The sequence below is a fragment of the Chiroxiphia lanceolata genome, chromosome 3, assembly GCF_009829145.1.
Source record: "Chiroxiphia lanceolata isolate bChiLan1 chromosome 3, bChiLan1.pri, whole genome shotgun sequence".
Taxonomy (NCBI): Eukaryota; Metazoa; Chordata; class Aves; order Passeriformes; family Pipridae; genus Chiroxiphia; species Chiroxiphia lanceolata.
In genome coordinates this window covers 18067353-18094069 of record NC_045639.1, presented here as the reverse complement: position 1 = coordinate 18094069, position 26717 = coordinate 18067353, and the positions used below count along the sequence as shown (strand labels likewise).

The 26717-nt window shown below is 45.7% G+C and overlaps 1 protein-coding gene across 2 annotated transcripts; it reads left to right on the top strand.

Annotated features, from left to right (window-relative positions):
* The first annotated feature begins 210 nt into the window (after nt 1–210).
* On the top strand, nt 211–26277 carry CAPN2 (calpain 2). 2 transcript variants are annotated; one of them, XM_032682102.1, is made up of 21 exons: nt 736–972; nt 1788–1857; nt 8054–8172; nt 8546–8679; nt 9555–9723; nt 11650–11733; nt 13237–13322; nt 13999–14073; nt 14297–14457; nt 14774–14943; nt 16132–16143; nt 17676–17887; nt 19143–19179; nt 19793–19858; nt 20371–20428; nt 21441–21505; nt 22646–22714; nt 23230–23308; nt 24293–24409; nt 24834–24892; nt 25537–26277. In XM_032682102.1, the coding sequence occupies exons 1-21, from the start codon at nt 736–738 to the stop codon at nt 25558–25560; spliced, it is 2103 nt and encodes a 700-aa protein (XP_032537993.1). In that variant the 3' UTR covers nt 25561–26277. The 2 variants fall into 2 exon arrangements, with proteins under 2 accessions (XP_032537994.1, XP_032537993.1); XM_032682103.1 differs by lacking the exons at nt 736–972; nt 1788–1857 and adding an exon at nt 211–283.
* Nucleotides 26278–26717: the final 440 nt, after the last annotated feature.

Sequence of the window (26717 nt, the reverse complement as noted above, 5' to 3'; positions counted from 1 at the left end):
TGCCTGGTGCCCAGCATGTCTTGAGTCAGATCTAAAATATGAAACAAATGGTTTGAAATCTCCCTTGGAGGGCTGCTGTGCTATGCGGGTGCCAGCAGCAGCATTTCAGCCATTCTTGGCAGCAGCTCGCTGCCAAAACAGAGACACTCCTTTTCCCTGCAGTGTATGCCGGGGGTGCGTGTTGGGGGGGAACTCGTTGTGTGCGGTTTAGGCTGTGCAGGGTGTGTACATTGTTCCATGCCGGCAGTGACACGTGCTTTGGTTACCACCAGCAAATCAAGCTGTAAGTGAACATTATTGTGTGCAGTGTTCAAGGCTGTAACAGGGTGACAATACGGGGTACATAGTCATATTAGTTTTTTCCCCTTCGTCTTTCTTTCTAAACGTACAGATTTGGAGAGGGCTGGCTCTGGTTTTTACACAGGAAATATCAGTGTTTTTAAATGGATGAGTACGTGTGGCAATACGGGAGCCAGGGCTGACGCAGGTGTGGAGCTGATGAGGCGCCCAGCTGCGTGACAGGGATGTTCTCTGTGGCACCACGAAGATGGAGAGAGGGAGGGGAAGTCTCTTCGTCAGTGACTCCTGGCGTGGAGGGACTGGAGCAAAGCAGGGGATGCCGTGAGCAGTGGCGTGGCCCCCGCTGGAGGTGGGGGGATGACAGAGCGGCCCGGGCGGGGCCGGGCTGTGCCGTGCCGTGCCGCGCCGGGGCGGGGCGGTGGCAGTGGTGGGGCGATGGCGGGGATGGCGGAGGCCGTGGCGAAGGAGCGGGCGGCGGCGGCGGGCGCGGGGCGGCACGGCCACGCCGTGCCCTACCTGGGGCAGCACTTCGGGGCGCTGCGCCGGGAGTGCCTGGAAGAGAGGCGGCTCTTCCAGGACCCCTCCTTCCCCGCTGGCCCCGCCGCCCTCGGCTACCGAGAGCTGGGACCCCGCTCCGCCAAGACGCAGGGCGTCGTCTGGCGCAGACCCACGGTAAGGCGGTGGAGGGTGGAGGGATCCCGAGAGCATCGTTCCGCGGCACCGCCGTGTCGCCCGACTTTTCTTCCTCCCCCCCACCCTGTAAATTTGGGTTGATTTAATTGTGCGGGGGCGGCGGGTCGGGGCGCGGCTGCCGAGCGCTGTGCGGGCAGTCCCGGGCTCAGACCCGCTCCCGCAGCCTCCCCGGGCTGCAGAATCCCGGGATTGTGAAGGTGCGGATGCTCAGAGCACTGGAGGCTTCCCTTTGCGAGGGTACAGGCTGGCAGAGTGACGTGCTCTGTCTGGAAAACAAACAAAGCAGAAAAGCCTTTTTCCTCTCCATCCTGAACTCTCCGTGTGGAGAAACTGCTTGCCTTGGGCAGCGTTCGGAGCTGTCGCTTCGGGTTAACTCTTTCCCTTAGCAGCAGAGCGTTGAGCTGACCACCGTGTGGTTTCCTGCCGAAGCAGCCCTGCCAGCCACGGGAGCCGTGGGGTCAGGTGGACTCCGGGGTGCCTAGGTGCTGCTGAAAGACTTTGACCTAGTCAGTGGCTGGGAGGTAATAGTAGAGTGGTGTGTGCACGTGTGTGAAAATGCAGTGGACACCCTAGCACGTACTGTGAATTGAGATGGCTGCCCACAAGCTTTGGTCACCAGCTCCTGTTCTCACTGTGCTTAGTGTGTCTGGTGCTCACACTCTCATTCCTGACCTGCTCCATCTCTGTGATGTTCGTCTGCTGTGGTCAGTGGCTTGTTTAATTTGCTGCAGGTGGGACTTTGTTGCCTCCCTTACCTGTGGCTATATGTAACGCAAGGCTTGTTTTGTTCCCAGGAGCTGTGTTCCAGCCCCCAGTTCATAGCAGGTGGAGCCACTCGCACTGACATCTGCCAAGGGGCCTTAGGTAAGGTGGAGCCGGGAAGCCGAGTTTTCCGTGCAGGTGTTGCCCCAGGACACCGTGGTTTATACTAGGCTGTACATGTCCTTTTGCATCCTACCACCTCTCTGCACATCAACTCAGACCCTTCTTGCCTTTCCTTGGCATTTGCAGGTAGGGACCATGTGCATTTGGCCACTGAGCACAGCCTTTCTGCATGCACCAAGCAGGAATGACACAGACTGTTTTCCTGATGGCTTTTCTGATCATGACCAGTTCCTTTCATGTTCACATCTGTGTGCCTGAAAGCAGAGTGACTAATTTCTGCCTTGAACAATCTGCTTAGAAGAGCAGTTACATGCGTAGTGGGGCGTTTCTGCAGTGGAAGAGAGTGTTGCAGAGCAGGGGGGGACCCCCTGAAATCTGGAAAGATGCAGTACAGAGAAAACAAGTTGTGTAGGGGATTCCCTGCTGGTCATCAACTCTCAAGGAAAACAAAACCAGGGTGTTTCAGGAGGGATGGGCCAGCCTGTGAGCTGAAGCTTTTGCCATGGCTTCTGCTCAGTTTGTGCAATGGCAGCCTCAGTCAGGCTCTTTTGGAGGACCCCTGGGAGCTGCAGGGAAGCCCCAGGGGACAGCTGGGAGTGAGTGGCTTAGCCTGGCTATTTGTGCACAGATATCCCAGTCTGGAAGCCTCTCTCCTGCCTTGCCTGCCAGAGAGGGTTTTAGGTGAGTGCCATTGTGGCTGTCCACCCAGAAGGCAGCGTGGAGGCTGGCAAGAAGGATATCTGTATAAACATGAGAAGAAATAAAGTGAAGTGAAAGCAGTAGACTCCTATTTATTCCTATTATAGCGGTAGTGAGAGGGTTTCAGATTAGACAGCACAGTTGAGGGAAAGCTCTTGGTGTAGGGAAACATGGCTAATACGTGCTGTGTGTTCTGTTTGTTTGCTTTCAAACAGCATATTAGCCACATTGTGGCTTCTTAGTTTCTAGTCCTGCTGCTATTTGTGTTTTCATGTCCAAAAATACAACAGACGGGGAAGCTTATATTTTGTGCTTCTGTTTTCATTCATAAGTTTTTAGGTTAGTGCTTTGACAACTAGGTACAATTTGTGTAAAAAGCCCTGACAATAAAAATACTTAGATTATTTACTTAGTTCTCCTCGTGCCCCAATACCATCTGTGGCATGGGTTAGGCTCTGTTGTGTCATGGTTTGTTGTCATGTCACCAGCTTCTTTTCTGTGCCCTCTCCACCCAATATCATGTCTCCCACCATGACTGTTTTGGCACAAAACATGTCCTAGTGCTTAACACACGTGCCAGACATCTGTCTTCTCTTTTTATTGTGAAACTTTGCAGCTACGGAGTTCTTCAACTAGAAATGACAGTTTATTGTAATGCCATTTCAATATCTGGCATTTTGTAGAGATGCTGGTTTCTGAAGGCGCTTAGTTGCTTCCTGCCGTCTGCAGGCTTCCAACTTCTATGTCAAGATGCTGTGACAGCAAGAGCATGGGAATGAAAGATTTGTAACTTCATTTTCAAGTTGTGAAGTTGCTGTTGCTAATGCCAAACCCTGTTTTAGACTGATAAAAGCATTTGTTGCCTTAATGGTCTTTGGACCAGTCAGATGTTCCCATGAGGTTGTATGGTATCACCAAAGGATGTGAACTCACTCACAGCTGGTATTATTTTACCTCCTCAAACTATATTTCAGTTGGATGTTGTTAGCGCTCTTGTTTGTCTTAATGTTTTCACCATGACTAAGTACTGTGATGACTCACCCCACTATCTTTCCATGAATCTGGGCAGGATTTTGGTATTGTGTGACAGTCCCGTGGTTGATTAAAAATTAGATGCTATTGATCTTATCTCTGTATTGCCATTGAGTTACTAAGAGCCTGTATGGAATCCCTGCTTTTTACACAGTGAGGATAGCAGATGTGCTGTGCACATGCTTTTTTTTAAGCAGATGCTTTTTTTTAATTATTTTTGTCACTGCCTCACCTGACACCAGCATTTATATCAATACAATGTAAAGCCTCCATTTACTTGAATTTTGTGTGCTGACATTGATGTCCCATGGCATTTTAGGATGTTACAGAGAAGATTGCACTGGAAGATGTCAGGTGCTTTGGAAAACCTGTACTTTTCATTATGCTGGGGTTTTTTCCATAGGAAGCTTTTGTAGCCTTATTTATCTCCCAAAAGGCTTGATCACAAAGGAACAGGCTTATACCCATGTGGAGCTTCACTGCGGTTGCTAAGCCCTTCAGAACATCTGGGAGTACTGCAGGGACAGATGAGGCATCCAAAACACATGTACCCATCAGTGCTGCAACAGGCTTCTTGGCAGGGGAAACTTTTAAAGGCAAGTATTTGACGTTAGTTTTGCAGTATCAGATCTGAAGTCAGTGATGGTTTTTGGCTCCAAATGGCAGCACATGGGATGTGGTGACTCATTACAGCAGAGGGGAGGATCCAAAGCCAGAGAAACTGTGTTCACCCTTAACCGCCTTTTTTGGAGGGGGTGTCACCATGATATCACAACACTGGAGAGTAAACAGTACAGTGTCTCTCATCTGCTGTTTGGATGCAAGTGTCTCCTCCTTACATAAAAATCTGTGAAAAAAGAACTAATTGAATAGGACGAATTTAGGAAATTAGATCCATGGTTTTCTCATGCTGACAACCCCTCCGCTGTCAGTGGGTTGCCACAACCTCATGTTTTTAACCAGAAAGCTTCCTGGATTCATGTGGTGTTAATATAAATACATTCAGCAGCTGTTAATCTATAGCTATGAATGTTTTAACAGTGACTAGTCTGTGATTGGCAGAATGTACATTACAATGTACTTTTTTTTTTTACTCCATATTTTTACATGGGCTGTGCAGAGACCAGAGGAACTGCCTTTTGCTTACAGCCCTTCAGGCACTTCCTGAGTGTGTTTTGCCTGCCTTTTCTTTCCAGAATGGCCAATTTTAAGCCCTTAAGGCTATTTATGTGTACCTTGCAGTTACTTTTTTTTTTTCTAACATTCTGGTTGTAGCTGGAGATTAGGTAAATGCAGAGATAAGGGTATAGAAATAAGAAGTAAAACATTGAAAATGGCAAAAAGGAAGCAGGACAGGAAAAAAATAGTACTTCTTGTCCATATAAATACACTACAAATAAACTCACAGCCTGTGAGTTTTTTATTCCCTCTTCTTTTTCTACCTATTGTTCATTTATAAAAATTCTCTATGATTAACGTAGCCTTGCTAACACTGCTTTCAAAGTCTTTTTATAAGTAACCTGTCTGTCAGCCTCTTCTTAATTTTCCTTCTCTATCAAAGGAAAGTCACTGCCAAAACCTTACAGAAGTACAAGTTCTGATAGTTTAGACTATTTGGTAAGGACCCTGCTCATTCTTACTTAGCGCGGGCTAAATTTCCAGATCTATTCTCATCTAGGCTTTGAATTATCAAGTTTACTTTTTGTGATGGCTGTTCAGAAAGGAAGAGATGATATATTGGCTGTTGAGCACTTTTAAATGTGAAAACCAAAGGATGAGGTGTCTCCCATATATGCTGCATCTGCCTTTAAACCTCAAGAAGACCTTGCCCAGAGTTGTCCGAGTTAAGATTTGTGTTTGTCAGACTCTAAACCAAGAGATTTTACAAGAGTCTGACTTGATGAAACAGCCAGAAAGTAAAGGAAATTCTTTATAGACTCTGCTTATTGGCATAGAGGTCCTCTGGGGGGAGTTTCTCCTTGAATTCCTGTGCTTCTTACCTACAGGGGAAATATGACCCAAAGATATGTTATATCATTGAAGGGTGTATGCTCTTAATCTAGATGCCTGATCATCTTCTTGACCCAGGCTTCCTGAGCTACTGTGGTCATGTTGAATTGTTCATTTATTCTTTCTGTGCTGCTCTCTGCCTGCCCAGCCCCTGCCTTGTGTATGGAATAGAAATGCTAATATTTCTTGGGAAGAATAGTGGGACAGCTGCCCTCTGAGCCAGACTTGCTACTAATTTAAATCAACACAGTTTTTCTGAGGTTAGTAACACCAATGTCAAATATTTTGGGGTTCTCTTGGAGCATAGGTCTGAGATGCCAGAGAACTGCTTTACCTCTGAGTTGCATGAATCTGTCTATAAAAGCCTTGTAGAGCATGGGGTGCGTGCTGGGGTTGTTCAGATGCTCAGACAGGCACCTCTCTATGGGTTCTCTGTTATTTGGCCTCTGTGCTGAGATGAGACAGGTTAAACTATCAGTTTGTCTATTTGTGACTTGTCTCATGCCTTATGGGTTCCTTCCAACTTAAGATACTCTGTGAGAACTGCTGTAAAGGGTAGCTGCTGAATCCCTTGCATGACTGGAGGAGAGAGGATCCATAACTGTAGATTAGCCCATCTCAAAATGCCTCTTAATATCTTCTCACCCCAGTCTCTTTCCTGGCAAGCACCTCTGCGGTGTGTGGCAATACCTGTGGATGCACTACAGCACCAGAGGATGCACAGTTCCCAGAGAAGAGGGTTTCAGCACCTTGAAGGAGGCTGTAAGAGGAGTTCCTATTTTGCAGGGTGACATGGACATGCTGTTGCAGAGGAGGGAGGGGAACATCCTTGTTGCTTCATAACCTGTCACAGCAGAATACCAAGGTGACTTTCCTGTTTGAAAACTCTGACACAATGATTTTTCCATTGCAGTACAAGCAGCCAGAGGCAAGGCTGAAGGGAAAGTTTTATATTCAGTTCTTCCCATCTAGGTAATGAAACAGTAAAAGCACCATGGGTTTTGAAATTGTTCTGTAATTTCATATCTCCCCCCTTTCATGAACTGTGAAAAGGGCCATGGGACAGATGTCATTCATGTGGCTGCTGCTGGGGGTCAGCTATGAAAAGCAAGGGGCAGCCTGGAGGGAGCTGCAGGTTGCCTGTGTTCCTGCTAGTGCTGTCTGACCAGTGATGGATTTGGGCCCGAGGGTGGACCTCGAGGGTTGCTTTAGAGTTAACTTGCCCTGAGACTTTCTCCCATTTGGATCTCAAGTTCTCACCTGTAAGCTTTGAGCCTTTTCCTATGGGAGAGAGAAGACTGTATAGGGACTTCTGCTTTGCTGGCCTCTGGCTTGCTGGCAGCTGCAGCTGGTTCATGCTTCTTCAACCTACAATCCTCCAGTATCGTTCTGTGGGATCTGATGTGTAATACCAGCTACACTGTTCACAAAGGAACAGTGGATCTGGTAATGCTAACAAGGGGTTTTGTGTTGGGCTGTGGCAGTCAGGGGATCATCTGGGTCTGTAAATCTCTGCCTTGCTAACAGGCTGCAGGAAGCCCATAGCTGAGCAGAAGGGTAACTGCCCTGTTAAAGTAACACTGGGTTCTGAAAATAATTACAGAAAATAGAGGTGTAGTGTTTATAGAGCTGTGGTCTCTTCCTCCCTCTGCGTGGCAGGAGATGGTGTGGAAAAACACTGTCCAGGCAGCCTGTGCCCTGGAGCTGTGGTGTGCAGGCTCGGTGTATGTTGGCTCCATCCCAGGCAGGGTGAAGAGGTGTGTGGGACTGGGAAACAGTGCCTGCCTTCAGGCCTTTCCTGTCTCTCTGGTGACTAGAGCCAGAGACGAAATGTGGGACTAGACAGAGAGGCCTCAAGCAAGAGCCTCTGGGAATGTCTAAGGTGAAAGGAGCTCCTGTTTGGAGGGAGGCTGGCAAGAGACCTTAAAGGGAGCTTGTCCAGAGGACAGGTCTCTGGATGGCAAAGCAACAGGCATTTATTAAACATGGAGGAGAGAAAGGAATGTAGCCTATGCTTGAGAAAACACTGTCCTTTTGAAGAGAAACTGCACCCCTAATACCTGCCTGTGACCACAGGCTCTTTGCCTTTTCCCCATGCTGCTTCCAAACGTGTAAGCACTCAGTTGAATATTAAGTTTTCTTTCAAATAATCCCAGAGTGGGTGATAACTTTGGTGGTAGATCAGAAGAAGCCTGCTTTGGGTTTTTTTTTTTAATGACTTTGGTCTTGAGGAAGCACTTGCCTGCAACTGGAGGGTGTTTGTGTTCATACATTTGATCTGTCTTAGAGGTAAGGTGATGTTAGGGATCATCATATCCCAGCTGAGGGGCTTATTGGTTATAATACACAATCCCTATGCAGTACAAAAACTAAAGAATAAAGTTTGAATATTGAACTTAATTCTTATTTTTTTTCTTTTCTTTTGTTTTTACAGGGGACTGTTGGCTCTTGGCTGCCATTGCTTCTCTCACCCTAAATGAAGAAATTTTGGCCCGTGTTGTTCCCAAAGACCAGAGCTTCCAGGATAAATATGCAGGAATTTTCCATTTCCAGGTATGTGGAAAACAGCCTTCTCCCCCCAGTACTGTTGGCCAGGAGCCGGTGACTGGCTGTGTCTCTGTGGGGGGGTTTCCTGGAATGGTTTTGTGGGATGTCAAAGAGCCAGACAGAAAAAGGGAGACAGCTAAGGAGGGTGATGGTGGTGGAAGGAATAAGACCATTAACCAAAGAGCTGGGAACAGGCTCAACCTTTGTGGTCCTTCCTCCATCAGCACAGCCAGCTGGGTACTTGCATCCCTGAACAGGACGGATGAAGGGAGATTGCTTTTTCTCTAGGAAATTTGCCGCTAGCAGATAAAGCTCCTGGTGACCGGAGTGCACAGTGTGATCACTGTGTGGTGACAAGGTGTCTGTACTCTCTTTTCAGTTCTGGCAGTACGGGGAGTGGGTGGATGTGGTGGTGGACGACAGGCTGCCCACCAAGAACGGGGAGCTGCTCTTCGTGCACTCGGTGGAGGGCAGCGAGTTCTGGAGCGCGCTGCTGGAGAAGGCCTATGCCAAGTGAGTCGAGGCCAGGCTTTCACCCCATTCAAATCGCTGCTTCCCCATAGCATCCTCAATTGTATGAATAATATGCATTTAAAGTGTCAGCCTATTATTAGCCTTTACAGCTTCTGGGGTATCCCACAATGGCTGCTTTAATGAAGCTTTGTTGATAGGTGCCTAAGACAAGTAGACAAAGTATTGGCTATGTTGCTAGCCAAAAGAAGCAGCTCTTGCATCTCGTGGTGAGGCTGTTCCTAGAGTGGTCTCCTGTCACCGGGGCCTGGGAAACTCCGTTTCTTGTGTTCTGTGCACCTGTGAGAGCTTGCAGCTGCAGTGCTTCAGTGTGCAAAGCGCATCAGTCCGCATGCTCAGGTCTGTGTTAGAGGCAAAGACATTCATATCTGAATCTCAATTTTTGGGTTGACCAGAGAGGAATTCTTCCCTCTGACATTACAGTTTTGAATTTACTTAAGAAATTTAGATCAGCTGAGAATCAGACCCATAATTGTTAAGGGGATTAAAAGACTGTGGAACTCGAGAGACTGTGGAACTCGAATGCTGGGTCTTGATTCTTTTTTTTTATTATATTTTTTTTTCTTCAAATGGCATTCATGAATTTTGTCATTGATATGACTGAACTTGCAACCTGTATCCATGATTGTATAAGATTTTATGCTGGGCTTTCCAAGTACAAGATGCAAAGCTGAAGGGAGAGCGCATTTGTAATTCATAGCTGCTGTAGCGCTGTTGAAAGCAGAAATGCCGTCACAGTTGGCACATTGAGTGCCTCTACTGAAGAGAAGAGGAGAACAGGGAAACCTGATGGCTGTGTGTGTGAGAAGAGGAAAACAAGCAGCATGATGGTTGTGTGTGTCCCTCGTTTTGTGCAGGCTGAATGGATCGTATGAGGCTCTTTCTGGTGGCACCACCACCGAAGGTTTCGAGGACTTCACCGGTGGAATTGCAGAATGGTATGAGCTGCGGACGGCACCTCCCAACCTCTTCAAAATCATTCAGAAGGCCCTTCAGAAAGGCTCTCTCCTTGGCTGCTCCATTGATGTGAGTTAGCAGGCTTATTGCTGGGCACTCAGCTCTTGCTGTGCACACAGGCAGCTGGGGGGTGGACCATCCACAGGAACTGCACACAGGATGCAGCTCCCCTCTACTGTGGTTCTCTGCTCTACTTGTGCCTAGAGAGTTTGACCCGCAAACGTGACTCAGGCACATGCTTTCATGGGGGTTAGATTGAAACATAGACTTCATTAGTAAAAACCCTTTGCCTCCTTCATGTTTCTTCCTTGAGACTTAGAGCTTTTGGTGTTTTGTAAGTTCATGGTAATGAATCATACAGGGAACTCATTAGGGATCCTGAGGTACATCTTTGTTCCTAAGAAAGCTGGTAGCTTGGCAGCAGGATGGTACGGGGTGCGTAGATTTGGACAGAAAACTGCTGCTAATGGCTCCTGCAGATTCTCAGAGGCAACCTCCACCCTTGCTGCAGCATTTTTGACACACAAGTTGCACCTAATATGTTCCCAAAAAATCTGGACAGATCTGAATGTTCCCAGAAAATCTGAAGTAGAGAGACTCAGACTGTTGCCAGGTCTTTAAAAAGATTTATGAGAAAACACATTGTCAAAAGCTGGACCTGCATGAGAAGGAAAAGAGGAGCTTTGGCCCTGCCTGCAAGGATTCAGCATGGCTTTTAGCCTTACTGAAATGAATCTAGGTATTGTTATTGTGTTAATCACCCTCCTCCCAAATGAGATTGCATCTTAGTTATGTCTAAAGGAAATGTAAATTGTTTACAAGAACTCCATTCATAATATAAATGTAAATGTTTCCTCCCATTTTTCAAGTTAAATCAGAGTCCCAGGAGAGGGAAGCTTCACAGCAGGAAAAGTACTTGGTTAATATCAGTGTTTGACTTCATGGTACTTTGGAGGCCTGTTTTACTTGTTTGCATTTAGATAAGAATCTGACATCTGGATTTTTGTCCCACAGTACAAATGTCTTGTTGAAGGTGGAGGAGAGTAAATATATTGTGTTGTTAAGTACTGGCAATTTCTGTAGTGTAAATTTTTTGTTACTGAGTTTAGCCTTTGGAAAAAATCTTTTAAAATCATCTGTGAGAGAAATAGGGACACAGAGATTAAGCATTACATGGAGAATGTATTGCAGGGCAGTAATAGGGCGTGAATTGACAGTAGGAATCTGCCTGCTCAATCCCATCCTCTCTGTTTTCTTAAGGTTCCAATGTGCTTGTTTAGAGATCGCACACTTTCTGAAATGGTGGGAAGACAATGATAGCCTTGTGTTTCATAGGTGGTTAAACATTCGCTGTCTAGCAAGAAGTGACTTTTCTCTGCAGTGTTTAAAGGCCAGACTGCCCAAGTATTCTAATGGCTATGAAAAAGTGAGAGGGTGATGTGCCTTCAGCTTCCAGTGGCATCTAAAATTCAGCCTTGCTGTCCTGCATGGCAGGTTCCAGGGTGGCAGTGCTAGGGAAAACAAAGACAACCTCCCACCCTGCTGTGGAGCTGAAGGGAGTGTTTTATCCCTGAAGGAAAGCACTGGGGCTTGCTGGACCTGGGTGTGATCCCTGGTGATGCCTAGGTAGCCTCAGGCCAGTCACTCCCTGTTTTTTCCTGGTTACCTTGACAATATGGAGTTTATTGTGTGTATCCCCACTGGAGATGCACAAGAGGGGATGCACCACACCAAGTGTTTTGGAGCCAAGAGGGAGCTGCCCTGTGGTGCAGAGCTTCTGGTGTGCACCCTTTGCCATGAACATGGCATCTGGAGCTCCAGCACCACCACCCATGCTCCTGTTCCCTCACCCCACTCTTGTTGCCTCTGTGCAGCAGCTAAACCACCCCTGCAGCCTGCCAGAGAGATTAAAGCTCCATTGAAGGGGGAAGTTTTCCTTTGCTGGATCCCCTCCACATGGGAAGCCACGCTCACCGACGTTCTTTGCTCCTCCAGATCACCAGCGCAGCAGAGACAGAGGCAGTCACTTCCCAGAAGCTGGTGAAGGGACACGCGTACTCGGTCACCGGGGCAGAGGAGGTAGGTGTGCCACCCCAAAGGGGGTTTGTGTGTGGCAGCCACAAATCCATCTTCAACACTGCAAATTCTTGAGTGTCACTCATTTTACTGAATCGGGTTTTGAGTCCCCTCTTTCTGAAGGAATGCTGAATGAGTTGGTGTGTTTTGGACAAACAGAAATTTGTCTTCTTGGTGGTCTGACTGAAAAAAACCCTATTTTTCCATAAACATTGCTTTTTCCCCGTGAGCGGGGCAGTGGGCAGCTCTGTGCAGAGGGCACACTACCCTCTGCTGGTGACCAGGCCCTTCAACTCGGTTCTGCATAATAGGCAGCACTGTAACTTAAATGCACAAGATGAGAGATGTGCACCAAGCAAGCAAAATATCTATTATTGTCTTTTAAGTGCCTGCCAAACCACTTTTCAGCAGGACATGGTATTTGAATGCAAGGTGCCTACTGAAGAGTGGGTGATTGCTGAGGGTAAGACAAGTGAAAACAAAAGAAGAGCTTGTGGTGTCCTTAGACATGTCTAGGGAGTTTTTAGGGTTACTTCACCAATAATTGGTTCTGAAATAATTTCTGAAACTTGAGTGAGATGTAGAGAGCTGCTGACATGCTGTGCTGAGGTGGACACTGCTAACAGGGAGGTTTGTGGGTGTTCATTTGGTCCTCTTCTCACAGCAAAAGCAGTAAAGAGGGAGTTTGTTGTCCTCAATCCGCAAACAGGCATGACTTAGCCAGGCTTTTCCGTTGAAGATCTGTGTGGACTTTGTAAGGATAGTTCATCTTGGGGTGTCTGTCATCTCTGGACTCTGTGTTGCTGCTGCTCTGCAGTTTTCTTGGCTTCCGGCTCTAGAGGTGCACCAGCTCCTTCCTCACATGGGTGCTGTGTGTTCCCCGGAAAGAGTGGGTGTTTCCACTGAAATTTGAACAGCTGTGCTTGGCCTGGCCTCAGTGTGTGCAGAGACAGCAGATGACAAGCCACAGCCTTGGCACAGTGTGAGGAGGGGCCGATGCTGCTGCGCTGCAGGGCATTAGTGCAGCCAGAGGGGTTGTGGCCAGTCTGAGAATCCCGTCTCTTGTAACAGGTTCATCTAATATATAAGGAGGGGAGAAAAAGGCATTTGAATGTAAAAAGACAGTTTATACATAAATGATGACTTAGAGAAATATCTCTTTGTACCTGCTTTTTGGCAGTCCTGTAGCAGTTTTACATTCCCTTTGCTTGGAATCTTATCAGAGATAATTTTTTAGTGGCACAAAACAGACATTTTTGTTATCATGAGCTTTGGTTTGTGCATGTTATAAAGCTTCTCTGGACAAACTTGGGTGCATGAAGCATATTCAGAATCAGTTTGACTTGTGTCTTTTGGACAAGATGTGTGCATGTTTGTGTGTATACTTTGTCATGCAGAACACCAAGATACTTGCTTTGTCATGTTTTTTAATTACTGTAGAAGAGGGAGGAGGGAGCACAGTACTGTGTCCCTGAGTAACTCTCCATATACTTCTGATCACATCAGGTGAACTTCCGAGGAACAGTGCAGAAGCTGATCAGAATCCGAAATCCCTGGGGGGAAGTGGAGTGGACTGGGAAATGGAACGACAAGTGAGTTGATGGCTTACACACTGCCAATAGGCTTTTACTGCAGGGGTGCAGTCATGTTTCTGCTGTTGTCTGTCTTTTCCATACCTCAGATTCCTCTGTAAGTCACACCTGGATGTGATGTTCACTCTGAACTGTTTCAGAGAGAAGCATCCCATCACTGTTTTCTCCCTTGTGGGTGTCACAATATGTCGTGCCTTTCATGCAAACACCTGCCTTTACATAAGATGCAGTGATTTGGTTGGTGATTTCTATAAACCTCACTATAGTTTCTGCTTATTTAAAAGCCTGTATTCAGTCGTGACCCTCTGAAAACTTACTTTCTAAAGGGGCTTTAAAAATCTGTTTCTGTTGTTAACAATGAAAATTGGAGTTTACTCACTTGTGTGGCTGAGACTTTCTTTTGCTAATACAAAGCTCTGCCTCAGTCAGGGCATTAGCACTTTCTGAAAATAGAACTCTGCTCCTCATCCTTACCTTGGATATTTGAGAAGCAAGATATCTTATAGGCCAGGTCCATCTATTTTTAATTCTACAGTGGTTTGAGAGTTCTGGAGCTGCTATTATTTAGATCTTGTGGAATATTGCAATTATGGAAAGTGAAATCATTGTGCCAGAACAGCCAAATTAGGATTTAACCTGTACCATATGCTGTAGCTGATGCGGGGTTCTCTTTCAGCTGCCCAAACTGGAGTGGCGTTGACCCTGAGGTGCGGGAGCGGCTGACCAGGAGGCATGAAGATGGGGAATTTTGGTAAATACCACTAGGTTTCCATTTTGGCAGCAGGGAATGTCATCTGCCCAGCTTTTTTTCACACAAAGTAACCTCTCCAAGTATGGTCTCCAAGATGAGTCTACAAAATCACCCCAAATCCTAGTGCTAAATCACAGTAAGTGAGAGGGAGGATAGGCAGGTTGGTTGTATGGAAAACCTGTCCATCCTGAGGAGACGTTGCCAGTGGCATTGCCTCCCACAGGATGGCGTTCAACGACTTCTTGAGGCATTACTCCCGCCTGGAGATCTGCAACCTGACTCCAGACACCCTGGCAAGTGACAGGTACAAGAAGTGGAGCCTGCTGAAGCTGGATGGGAACTGGAGGCGAGGAGCCACTGCAGGGGGTTGCAGGAATTACCCAAGTAAGAAAAACTGGAGAAATGTTTTACTTGTCCTCTTGTACTTTCTGTGAGAGCTTCTGGGAGATGGGTTGGGGTGGCTTATGGAGGAGGAGAATGTACCCGGGATATCTAGGACTAATATCCAAAAAATGCAGGGATTTGGGAGATGCGACCCCCTGATGAGGGTCAAGTTGTGGTTGTAAAGGTGAGGGGAGGAGTTTTTCCTTCTCACAGATGATTTTTGAAGTCAGAGCCATGTCTGTCCTAGCTGACATGTACATCAACACACTTTCTTTCAAAGAAGTCTCTGAGCAGTTTGCATAAATCCACTTCCCAGACACTTTCTGGACAAATCCGCAATATTTAATCAAGCTGGAGGAAGAAGATGAGGATCCTGATGATCCAGAGGGGGGCTGCACTTTCCTCATTGGGCTGATTCAAAAGCACCGGCGGAAGCAGAGGAAGATGGGAGAGGACATGCACACCATTGGCTTTGCAATTTATGAGGCAAGTAAGGCTGTACAGATGCACCTGTAAACAGGGTAGTGCAGTTCTCAGACTGGGCTTTCTATCAAAACTCAGATGACGAGTCAGCAGCTGCAGCAAGGCAAATTCCATTTAGATGTTTAGAAAATTATCCTCCATAAAAATAGCAGTCAAGCATGGGCACAGGTACCTAGAGAGACAATGGAATCTATGATTCTGGAGATATTCAGACCTAGGCTGGAAAAGGTACTGAGCAAAATAATTAACTTTGATATCAGCCTTGCTTTGAGTAGGGGGTTGGACCAGATTACCTACAGAGGCCACTTCCCACCTTCTAAATGGAAGAGCAGAAAAACTGTTTAAAAAACAAGAAGTGCAGAAATCCAGTCTCCCTTTCACTTGTCAGGCTATGGTGAAAGCAACAGAATGGGAGCATCTGTAGTAGAGTTGTGACCTTAGCTGGGACACCTGCGCTACCTTGGGAAGTGTGAAACCAGCAGCAGAACCAACAAAAACACCTGTAAAGCTCCTTCTGCTGAGTGAAGGGTCAGAGATGTGTCTATGGTAGCTCCTGAAGCAGGACAGATCTGCAAAGCAGCGGCGCTTACGTGGCAGTGAAAATAGGAATGATGATCTTGTCTACGAGTTGCTCTGTAACCACAGGCAATACGTGCAACTGCTTGTTTTGTCAGTATCCCAGCTTTGAAAAGCTTATCAAAGGATCTGGTCCCCACAGGATAATAAGGTCTAAAGCCCTGAAGCCCTAAGTCCCCTGAAGCCTTAAAGAAACAGAAAGTTGCATTATTTCCTTGCTCAGTCACTGCCTCCTCTCCTGATGGTGGAGAGGTCAGAGGGGGAGGAAGGTGAAAGAAGAGGTGGGAAGAAATAGTAGAGAAATTGAGCCTACAAAAAAAAATCACAATGGGCTGCAGGGAGGAGAGTCAGCAGGAAGCCATGACCAGCCTGTCTGTGTCTGTGTCAGGCTGTGCCCACGCTGCCCCAGGTGAGCCTCACCTGCCTCCAGGATGGAGCTGGGAGCTGAGCCAACACTCAGCATTGTGTGGCATGGGCTCAGCATTCACCTTCCCCTCAAGCCTTTTTTTTTTTTTTCTTTTTTCAAGTGTGGATGTACCTGCTAAGTAACTGAAAAGAAATAGCCCTGGAGCTGCCGTTCAACAAGCAAATAACTCTCTCCTTTTCTCCTTGCAGGTGCCCCCAGAGGTATGTAGTGTTTATTGATGGAGTTGAGGCTGAAGGGCTTGTGGGAAGAAAAGGTTCAGAGGATCCTCCTGTCCACAGGACAACACGACTGCACAGAGCCTAAACTTAGAGGCCATTTATTCTGAAAGGGGCCTTGAGCCCATGTTGCATTTTCAGAGTGCCTTGGATTGGGATAAGAGTGCTCTGTACTGCAGAAACTCACCAAAGCAGCTCTTCCACTGCTCTTATCCCAGCCCAGCCCCACATCTGCTCCCCCAGAGCACAGCTGCTTTTCCCAGCTCTGCACAGAGTTCATGTTTGACACATGAATAATATTCCAAGGAAGTGTTTATATTCATTTCCCCAAGCACCACCTTCATTAGTTTCTCCCTGTTTCTACCTGCAGATAGCTAATAGTACACCCTGGGGAGTCAGAGAGGAGTGGCAATGCAGCACTGCCTATGCAGTATGAGGAGGGCTGCAGGTACCTCTGAGCTGTTGCTCCTCAGAGGAATGACTGAAGTTGAGCAAAATGCCGAGGTGACCCCATTACTGTTTTTGCTGTACCTGCGAGGGTGCAAGCAAAGCCACTAGGGTACCCCATGGTGCCTGAAACTATGCTCAAACCAGCTACTTTTGTGTAAAATGTGGTTTCATCAGGGAAAAATATGGTGCTACCGGTTAATTAAATTTCTTATGTACCTTTTAGCAGTACTGTCAGCCACTCAGCTCTCACCCTTGTGGCTGAAAAATCTCATTTCCTTAAAAAAAGAGGTTCTAGCTACCAGTGCCCATGACTTTTCCTTTGCCCAAAGGGTGGAATTTTATCTCCCACTACAGCAGCAGGTCTGACAGGTTTTGCATTCTTAAAAACCTGGCAGGACAGGAAGGAGGAGGATTCTGAAACATCCACATTCCTGATGTTGGAATCATCAAGGATTTCCTAGAGCTGAAATAGCCCACCTGTAAGACCCTGCACAGAAAAGTTTTATCTGGACAATCATAGAATTATAGAACGGTTTGGGTTGAAAGGGACCTTAAAGATCATCTACTTCCAATGCCCCTGCCATGGGCAGGGATACCTTTCACTAGGTGTTACACTCAAAATATTTTATTTTATTCTGGAGCCCTCCATAAGTGAGGTCTCTGCCTTAAGGCAGCCTGACCTCAGAGGCAGATCCAAGCTGTGGTCTCCAGGTGGCACCAGCTCCGGGGACCAGATGGACAAGGCTCCTATGCCATATCACTCTAAAGAGAAACGGTGGAAGAATTTGCAAATGTCTTCAGACACCCTTCCTCATCTGCAAAACAAAAGCAGGACCTGAATGATTTATTGTGATGATCTGCAAAATACATTTGCGGCCGCATCTCAGGAGTCCTGTGGTGGGGTGCACCCACCCCCTTTCTCTTCTCTTTCAGTTCTGTAGAGCTGACAATTTTTTCTTCCCCTTCCCCTCCATACATAGCTAATTGATATATCTATTATATTTTTAATTTCTGAATGCAAGTGCATGCAGACTGTGAGTTTTTCCACTTTCTTTGCTTGGCATAAGTTTTCTGGCCAGACAAATATTCATCTGAGCAAAAACTTCTTCCTGACCAACAAAGCAAGAGAAAAATCAAACACCTTTATCAACCTCCGGGAAGTGCTCAACCGGTTCAAGCTCCCTGCAGGAGAATATATCGTTGTGCCCTCCACCTTTGAACCCAACAAGAACGGGGATTTCTGTCTGCGGGTCTTCTCTGAAAAAAACGCAAACTCCATGTACGTACCCCTTTTTCTGTGAGAGTGGTACGAGCACATGGGCAATCTCTGGTCCCTCTTGCAGGCATGGAAGGATGGAACAGCCCAGGGATGGGGTACATCCACTTCCCAGGAAGGAAGGGGGGATGCACAGTGACCCTGTGTGGATGGCATCATGGCGGTTCTTGTTTGTCCCCAGTTTCCTCATGGGCAACTAAGGAAAATTTGAGTAAATTTAGCAGGAAGAAATGGTGGAAGAAAAGTAATAATATTTAGTACAACTTTTTATTACTGTTGTTGTCATAGTTATCCCTGCCTGAGCAGACATTTGTAGTTACGGGGCCTTGGGCAGGTGGGTGCTACAACACAGTTAAGTCTGTGGCGAGAAGAAAGCCCCGGGGGGGGGGGGGGGGGGCAGGTTGGGCTGTCCCCTTGGGAGACAGAAATGCCGGTGCTTTCAGTTGCCTGGGAACACACAGATCGCCACAACTGATCTCACACCATTGAGATCAGACTGGAAAAATTTCAAGATACTTGCTCAACCAAATGATACCTTTGATGAAGTTAAAATGGGTTTTAACAGAACTGGCTCAAACCACACTGTTAGCTGTAAAACCATGAAAAAATTTAGATCTTAAAGAGCACATCTTAAAGAGCAGCTGGGCTAAAGCCTCAGGAAAGGATGTGACATCTTTTGTATTAAGTTCCCTGATTCAAAGCAAGCAAAATCCTTTTTCTATCCTGTAATATTTTGCCGCATGTTTCTGCTGTGGTGAGAAAGCTGGGATGTCTGTTGTGTGAGAACACATTCAGCTTTGGTTGGGCCCTTAGCAGTGCTTAAGTAGGTGTGGTGCTCCCACAGCACCTGGGGGACAGCATGAAACACATCACAGTTTAGGGCTCTCACTTTTTTCTGTTTTAAAGGAAAAAGCAAGAAAAAAAAAGGGACTAGATAAAGTTTGATTTGCACCCAAGAGCCTGGTCCTGGGCTAAGGTCTCTAGGCAGTGACACTGAGTGACCCAAAGAGTTATGTGTGGCCCAAAATCCTACCTGTGGCTCTGCAGGACATTGCACAGCTTGTAATGTGTTGCCATAGCTGGCAAAATACTGCTTTCCCTGTGTTATGCAGTGTCTGTCACTGATTAATCCAGTAACTTTTGAATACTAATTATTATTTCCATATTTTAAAGAATCTCTCTTTAACTGAAGCTTGAAGGAAAAGCATCATAAAGGTGATTTGTTTTGATTTTAATATTGATTTCTTTATCTTTCTAGGGTGATAGACGATGAAATTGAGGCCAATTTTGAAGAGGTATCAAATGTTTTAAATTGAGGTAGTTTTGTTGTCAATAAGCAGGGGTTGGAGTGCCTGTTCCTTTTGCAGAACAATATTTTTCAATAGGCATTATCAAGAACTTTGGGAAAAGATCTTTCAGTATCCATAACTGAGTGTCAAGCAAGTGGAAATATCATAAGCAGTGTAATGGAAACGTGCTTTATCCAGATTTTGGACTTCCTAGGTGGAGGAGGTCAGGTACACTCTGAAGGGTTAACTGGAGCCACAGGAAATTCCCTTTGCTCTCCAGGAATCCGAGAGCAAGCGAAGCTTTCAGCCCTAGGGGTGTTTTTGCAGGTGATGTTGTTTCCACAAGTAACTAGTAGCTCACCATATGTTTAGTCCTGCTGGAGCTGGGGATGTTTTGCCTACTAATGCATGTACCCCATGTGTGATATTTTTTTCCAGCGTTTGCAATGCTGGCATTTTGAGGTGTCCCTGAAAATAAAACTGATTAAAATCATAGCAAAAACACTCTACCTTCAACTTTGCCATTTTAATTGTGTTTTCCTAGGGGCAAGGAAATGCACAACGTCTTTCTCAGGCAGAAAATTTCCTCCTTTCCACATTCTCTATTTCTGTCTTTTAGACCGAGATCAGTGAAGATGACATCGAACCCAACTTTAAAAGGCTTTTTGGACAGCTAGCAGGAAGTGTGAGTATTTTTCTGGTAATATCTTAATGGCATCATGGGTGAGTGGGTAAGAGAGACACCTCCCCCAGGACAGAGTTTAGTTCTTGGGCTGAGTCAGATTTCAAGTGCGTGCATAATTGTGCGTGCTGTGATTTGTGAGCACTCCTGGTGAACAGTCTTTAGCTCTCTTTGAACTGCAGGCTCGACTTTTATCTCTGCAGGGCCCTAATTCTGTCCTTGGGCAGAGCACATGGTGCAGGCACAGGGGTGCCTCGAGGGCTGGGCTGTGCCTTCTCTCCCAGCTGCCCTTGGCTGCCTGGGGGCTCGGGCACAGCTTGCTGGGTGTGCTAATGTCTGGGAATTGGTAGTGCTCCTGGGAATGGGAGGTTGGGAGAGCTTAGTGCTTGCGTTTCCACCCAAGGGAAATGAACTCGAAGGGATGTTTGAACTTGGCCAGCTCACGCAAAGGAGACAGAGGCTGCAGGTGGTGTCTGCAGCTCACAGTGAAAAATTTGTTTTCCTCTTCTCCACAGGATGCAGAGATCTCAGCCTTTGAACTGCGCAGCATCTTGAATAAAATCATGGCTAAACGTAAGTACTTTCCTCCAACAGCAGCTTCAGTTGGCCACCAGTGGGTTTCCAGCGTGGCTGTGGGAGTACAGAGTGCACCACCAGCCTGGGCAGACTCAAAGCCCAGGGCTCTACCCCAGACCTGCCCTTGGCTCTCCGTGTGGCCACAGCCACATGCTCTCTCTGCTGCTTCAGGGGGCTGCAGAAACGCTGGGGCTGTGCCAGCCCAGAAGGTGTTTCACAGGATGTGTGCTTTGGCAGGGTACGTAAGGGTGTCTTTTATCCCAGCATCTGCCACTGGGAATTGGCAACCAGGAAGATGGACAGATGTGATTAGTGCTTGATAATAATCAAGAGAGGTATGGCTGCTACTTCAGTATTGAACCACTCCTGAGTGGTTCAAACAGTAGCCCAGCCAATGGTCTGCAGTGTCCCTAAGGAGGAGGAGAAACTTTGAAGCTCTGGGCTGCTTTTTCTGTAAAGCGACTCCTAGCTTGGCTCTGCATTATTTTCCTTTCCATTAAACAGTGCTCAAGAAATAAGTGCTTACAGAAATGTGTCTCTTTAATTTCCAAAGTGAAATCCTATCCAGATGGTCAGGACTGTGTTGTATGTCTGTGTACCCCAGCCAGTTAGCAATGGGGTATTGCTGGTTACCAAGCTTGATTTGATATTCAGCCCTTGCATGAAGCTACGGACTGCTCACCTCTGTAAGTTAAAAGTCCATGTTGTCCACAGAAGTCTACACTTGTCTTTGAAGGCAGACAGTAAGGGCAGGAAAGCTTTTATCTCTGTCTCTTGCTTCTGTAGCACAACTTCTGACTAGACTAACTGGGCTGTTTGCTTGGGGAAACATCCCAGCTGACTCTCACCCAAAGCCTCTTCATCAGCTGCAAAGGAAGCCACCAATCTCACGGAAGCAAATAAGGGCTGGTGTGTGTGTCTACACTGGTTAGAGAGCTCGTGAGCTATTTAGGAAGGTGCTGTGGTACAGCATGCAATGATAATCCTGTCTTTTGCTCTTTCTTTACAGGCCAAGATATTAAATCAGATGGCTTTAGTGTTGAGACATGCAAAATAATGGTTGACCTGTTAGATGTATCCTTTAAGGCCATTCCTAGGTGATATTCCTCTACCTGTGCTGAAGTAGGTGAGCTGCCTTTGCTGCCTGGTCGGTCCATCCTTATGTAGTAATGACACCTGAGGTAGAGAAGCTGGTTTTACCCTGGTTCCTCTGAAAAAGCAGGCCCTTGCTATTAATGCTCAACACGTGCATTCTCCCAGGCAGCAGGGAAAATCCATTATCAGATGTTACGATCTGCTTTGAAACCTTCCCAGCTCTTGCGTGTTCTGGTTTAGCTGTGGACAAAGTGGTGTTTGTGCTGGGAAAAGTCACCTGGCTCTCAGCATGGAGTGGATGGCCTTGGCTGTAGAGTTGTACGTGCATATCTAGGTGCACTTCACCTCTCTGCTATCTGGCTGGAGTTGGTAAGAGCATCATAAAGCCATGAGGACCTAGCAAATGGAAAATGAGGGAAACATACAGGAAGCTGAGACTACACAAGATTTTAGGAGCTTTTATTCCTCAGAATATAGGAAAAAGTGTAGGATGAAGGTTCAAGTCTAAGAATAGTTGTGTTCAGCTTCTCTGTGCAGTGGGAGTTGAATTGCAGAGTTAGAAAAAGGGAAAATTACCAACACAAGGTGATGCTCTGCTATAATTTGGTGTAAAATATGGCAGTCCCTAAGGACTCCTTAGCAGATTTTGGGAGCGATGCCACAACCGGGTTCTTTTGTTAGCTGTTTGCACAAGAACTTAAGTTCTGCAAATAGCAGGCTTGGTTGTGGCTTTTCCTGTTTATAATCCAGACTTAGGACTTGTGCTCCTGTAACTGCAGGTGTTGAACGAACTACACAGAACAAAATGGCATCACCTCAGCTCTTTTATACTTGTAGAGGAAAGATAGAGAGCTGCAAAGGGGAGCAGAAAGATCTTGTGAACTGGTCACAGTTTAAATTAATCAGCTTACTGATTGAGACAGACATCTTGGATGACAATTGTGTATGCAACAGGACAAATCCTGCAGAGAGGACAAGTCCTTCAGAGAAGACTTGCATCCTTCTTTTACTTGCAAATTTTTTTTTTTAAAGTCACAACTGTCCATGTAAGGAAATTTGGCACAGGGAGAGAAAACCCCTTTTTCTTCCCTCCAAAGAAATTTCCTTAACTCAGAGAAGAATGATGGGAGTGGTAAACTGGGACTGAAGGAGTTCTACACCCTCTGGACAAAGATTCAGAAATACCAGGTGAGATGCAATCTCTTTGGGAGAAACATGTAGAGGTGGCTTTAGATTGATTTGCCTCATACAGTGTGCACAGTCTCATTTCCCAAAGCAGCGGTTTGTGTCCTCAGTCCCTCGGGTTTTGTCCGTTGGAGTCCAAAGGTGTGAATGCTTGTCCTTCAGGTGCTGGGGTGAAGGGCTGAAGGAGGGGCTGCTTCTCTTCCTGCCATACTCTGGGGGGGGCTTTCTGTTTTAATTCTCATCCAGATATTTAACTCGCCTACTTAAGAGTGTGAGTTTGGTGTCAGCCTTTCCACTTTGGTAGTGATAGTGCCATAGGTGTTCAAGGAATTCTCCAGAGTAAAGGACTTACTTTCTGAAGCTGCTTTTAGATGAAATCGACACCAAGTCCTTCAGACCAACATTGTAAATGCTCCTAAGTTACACACAGGCTGCATTTCAAAATGTTTCACTTCTGACAAAAGCCAAACCACGCTGAATTATTGTCAAGGTTTGACTTTGGATTCTGTGTTTTGCAGAAAATTTACAGGGAAATTGATGTGGATCGATCTGGTACCATGAACTCCTACGAGATGAGGAGGGCGCTGGAAGCAGCAGGTATTTATATTGATCTGTCTCTTTATAGGATTATATCAGTTTCAAGCTGGGTTGATAGATGCTCACTAGTCTCCTGTATATCACTTGTAAGCAGAAAAATCCTGTGTTCCCAGACCTGAAGGCCTCCATGTGATTGAGATGCTCAGCTTGGGCTCTTGTCTTGCCAGGCAGGCTCACTAAAAGCATCTCAAAGTAGTGGCAGGTTTGCACTTATTTTCTTTAGTGATCAGCTTTTGGAGAGGCACAAATAATTGCAACAATCTGGTCTTGTAACAGCATACTCTTGTCTTTCAGTGAGTCTCTCTGAGTATATTTATGTGGGTTTGGCATAAGCTGGTAGAACTGGGATGTGTGACCTAGGGAATGGAAGTGGCTTGACCAAGGGGTGATGCTTACAAAGGTGTTAGGAGTCAGTTTGCTACTGCAAACACTGAAAAATCAAATCTGAGTTATGAGGGAGATGCCACCAACCCATACAATCCTAAATTAACTTATCATGTGGGGCCATCCTAATGTCCATTTTGGGCACTCTGAAACTTTCCCCTTTCGTCACCATGTAAGATGAGGCAGCATTTCAGTTTGTACCAATGTTTAGACACTCTTTGGAAAGAGAGACCCATTTGCCCACAGAAAGGCACTGCTTCATCTCAGCAGGTTGAATCTGGAGCCCCCTTGGCACCCAGGGAAGGACCATGAGCTGGAGCAATTGGCCATATCCCCTGGGAAACAGGAGTCCAGGTGTGGGAGCACACACAGCAGGAAGAACACATGTGGCCTAGTCACAGCTCTAAATCACTCCAAGTACAGAAGTGGTTGTTGGGAGTTTCCAAAATGAAGTAAATACTCTTAAAATTTGTGAATTTAACCAAAAGAGGGCAATTGAATTTCTGGTAGTGTGTAAGGTTGTTTGGGGTTTTTTGTTAGTTGGAGGTTTTTGCAATTTTTTCTTTCTCTCTTTTTAAACCTTCAACGTTGTATTTTTAGGGTTCAAATTGAACTGCCAGTTACATCAGATCATTGTGGCTCGTTTTGCTGACGAAGACCTCATCATTGACTTTGATAACTTTGTCCGGTGTTTGATTCGGCTCGAAACCTTGTTCAGTGAGTACATGCTCAATAACCAGACAGACTCTGTTACTTTGTGTTTGCAGCACGATAACTGTCCAGAAGTCCAGGATAAAGTATTCAGACAAATTCAAAACTGAGATATAAATCTGGCAACCCAGTTTGCATGCTTCTCCTAGATCTAGGAATCAGCCCTTAAGCCCAGGCTGCTGAACCACAGCCAGTCTTTCATGCAAACAATGGTATGTTGATTAAAAAATACTAGACAGCTATTAAAAGTGTTCAGTCTTGGTTTTGCACAATGACTTTAGATTGGCCCTTTCTGGTTTGGGGTGTAGGTCACTGTCAAGTTTTAGATTCTGGGACTAAATTCCTTTTCAGTCCTGAAGCACAAGGAAGGGGAAGGCTTTCCAATTAGTTCCTATATTCATCCTTATCTGTCATCTCTTTCCCACCACAGAAATGTTTAAAAAACTGGATACTGAGAAAACTGGAACGATAGAGTTGAACCTTGTTAATGTAAGTTAATTTGGCTCTAAAACATTTTTTTTCATCATTTGGGGGAAGGGAGGGAGGAATGTAAACAGTAGGGTCTGTCCTGCTCCATTTTGATTATGGCTGGTTATATGTATTCACATATATGCTGGACTTATCTGGCTTGTGTATTTGTAAGCAGCCTTAAGAGAGGTTACCTTTTAAAAGTGTACCTACATCACAACATATTCTCTAACAGACAGACAAGATTCTTTGCATCAGAAGCCCCTTATCCCTGTACTGGCTGTAATTTTGGCTTCTTCCCTGCTTTTTCTGTTGTCAGAGTAAAATGTAGGTGCAGTAGTGACTCATGCTCTTATCCATGTCTGCTTCTTTCTGCACCATGTGTGCCCTGCAGAAAGGACTAAGTTTGGTGAAAAGTACCCTCCTACTTGTGTTTGACTTGCTTATGACCTGAACATAACTTATTTCTGCAACTAAAGGAGGAATGTGCAAATCATACCAACACTCTTTTGACCTAAAGGAGATATAAATTTAAATCATTCAGGAAAGATCCTAAAATTACTTCTGTAACAACAGGCTGACTTTATTCTAGAAATGGTAATATGCGTACTTGCTACAAGTCTTTTTACTAAATTTAACCTTGGGCCCTTTTCTTCTTGTTACAGTGGCTGTGCTTTACTGTCATTTGAGCCATCAGCTTGAGACCTCGAAAAGAGCATGACCAGATGATCAAGCTACATACAAGTAATATCCTAACATGAATGTGCCTTAACTTACACATAGCAAATTTTGCACGCTATTGCAAGAAGGAAAGCATTCTACTTCAACAAGAAGAATTTGGAACCTCATTTTTATGGGTCTGACAGTCTTTATGTACTCTTACATACCCTCTGGACAAGGGCCTTAATTTAATATTAATCCTCAGTGCAACTTCTGAAAATACTGCTTTGCTAATATATTTGTCTTTAAGATGTTTTACAGGACTCCTGGAAGAAAGCTCATTATAGCTTGACAGTGGTTTAATAAGTGCTTTTTGAATAACAGCTCCCCTCCATCCTCCATATCTGAAATTAGAAAAGGGATAGTATTGCATATCTTACCTAAACACCTGTAATCAGAGGCAGAGGGTCCCTTGTATGCCTTCTGTCAAGCCCCAGCATTATTCTAGTTAAATATTCTTTGAAGAATTTGAATAGCAAGTACAGGTTTGACCAAACAGAAAGACAAGTCTTTTCCTCCTCACCACTGTTGTGCCTGAAACAGGAGGCTGTTGGCAACAAGACTCTTCCAAGAGAAAGCCCATCCTCTCAGGTGGAATCTTAGAGTTCCTGTATCTTATTTATCTTCCTTTGAAATGCAAGAAAGTATTTAAATAAAAAGAGTATAAATAAAGTTTGCAAGACTTACTTCTGCTGCAACTAAGCACTTTTTTTTTCTTAGATATAGATCATCACAGCACATACACAGAGCTTTTGCTTTCAGGAACAGAGCTTTCTTGTTGCCTCTTAAAGGGGAAAAACAGCATTCTGGAGCTGACTCTAGATGTCTGTTAGTTCATGAAATGTTACAATCTGATACTTTAAAAGAGTAATGCTTGAGAAACTAGAGGCTTCTAAGATAGGTATTTGATACTATATACCCCCTACCCAGCCTATTAACACCCTGAGGCTGTGATCCTGCACAGGCTGCTGCTGACTTCAGTTTACCCTGAAGAATTGTGTCCTCTTTCCTATAAACCATTTCTTTTACTTACAGGCGCCTTCTCAGAAAGCAGTAAGGACTTATCTAGCAGAAAAACGTGAGCCTGCAGGGTGAGGCACTCTATAAATACCCTTAAGGAAATATT

What these genes read in the sequence shown, in the direction of transcription:
- CAPN2 (XM_032682102.1), top strand. Translation starts at nt 736, where the DNA reads ATGGCGGGGATGGCGGAGGCCGTGGCGAAGGAGCGGGCGGCGGCGGCG. An exon ending in GGGTTGCAGGAATTACCCAA is followed by an intron (nt 14,458 to 14,773) that starts GTAAGAAAAACT and finishes TCCACTTCCCAG; the next exon opens with ACACTTTCTGGACAAATCCG. An exon ending in TAGAGTTGAACCTTGTTAAT is followed by an intron (nt 24,893 to 25,536) that starts GTAAGTTAATTT and finishes TTCTTGTTACAG; the next exon opens with TGGCTGTGCTTTACTGTCAT.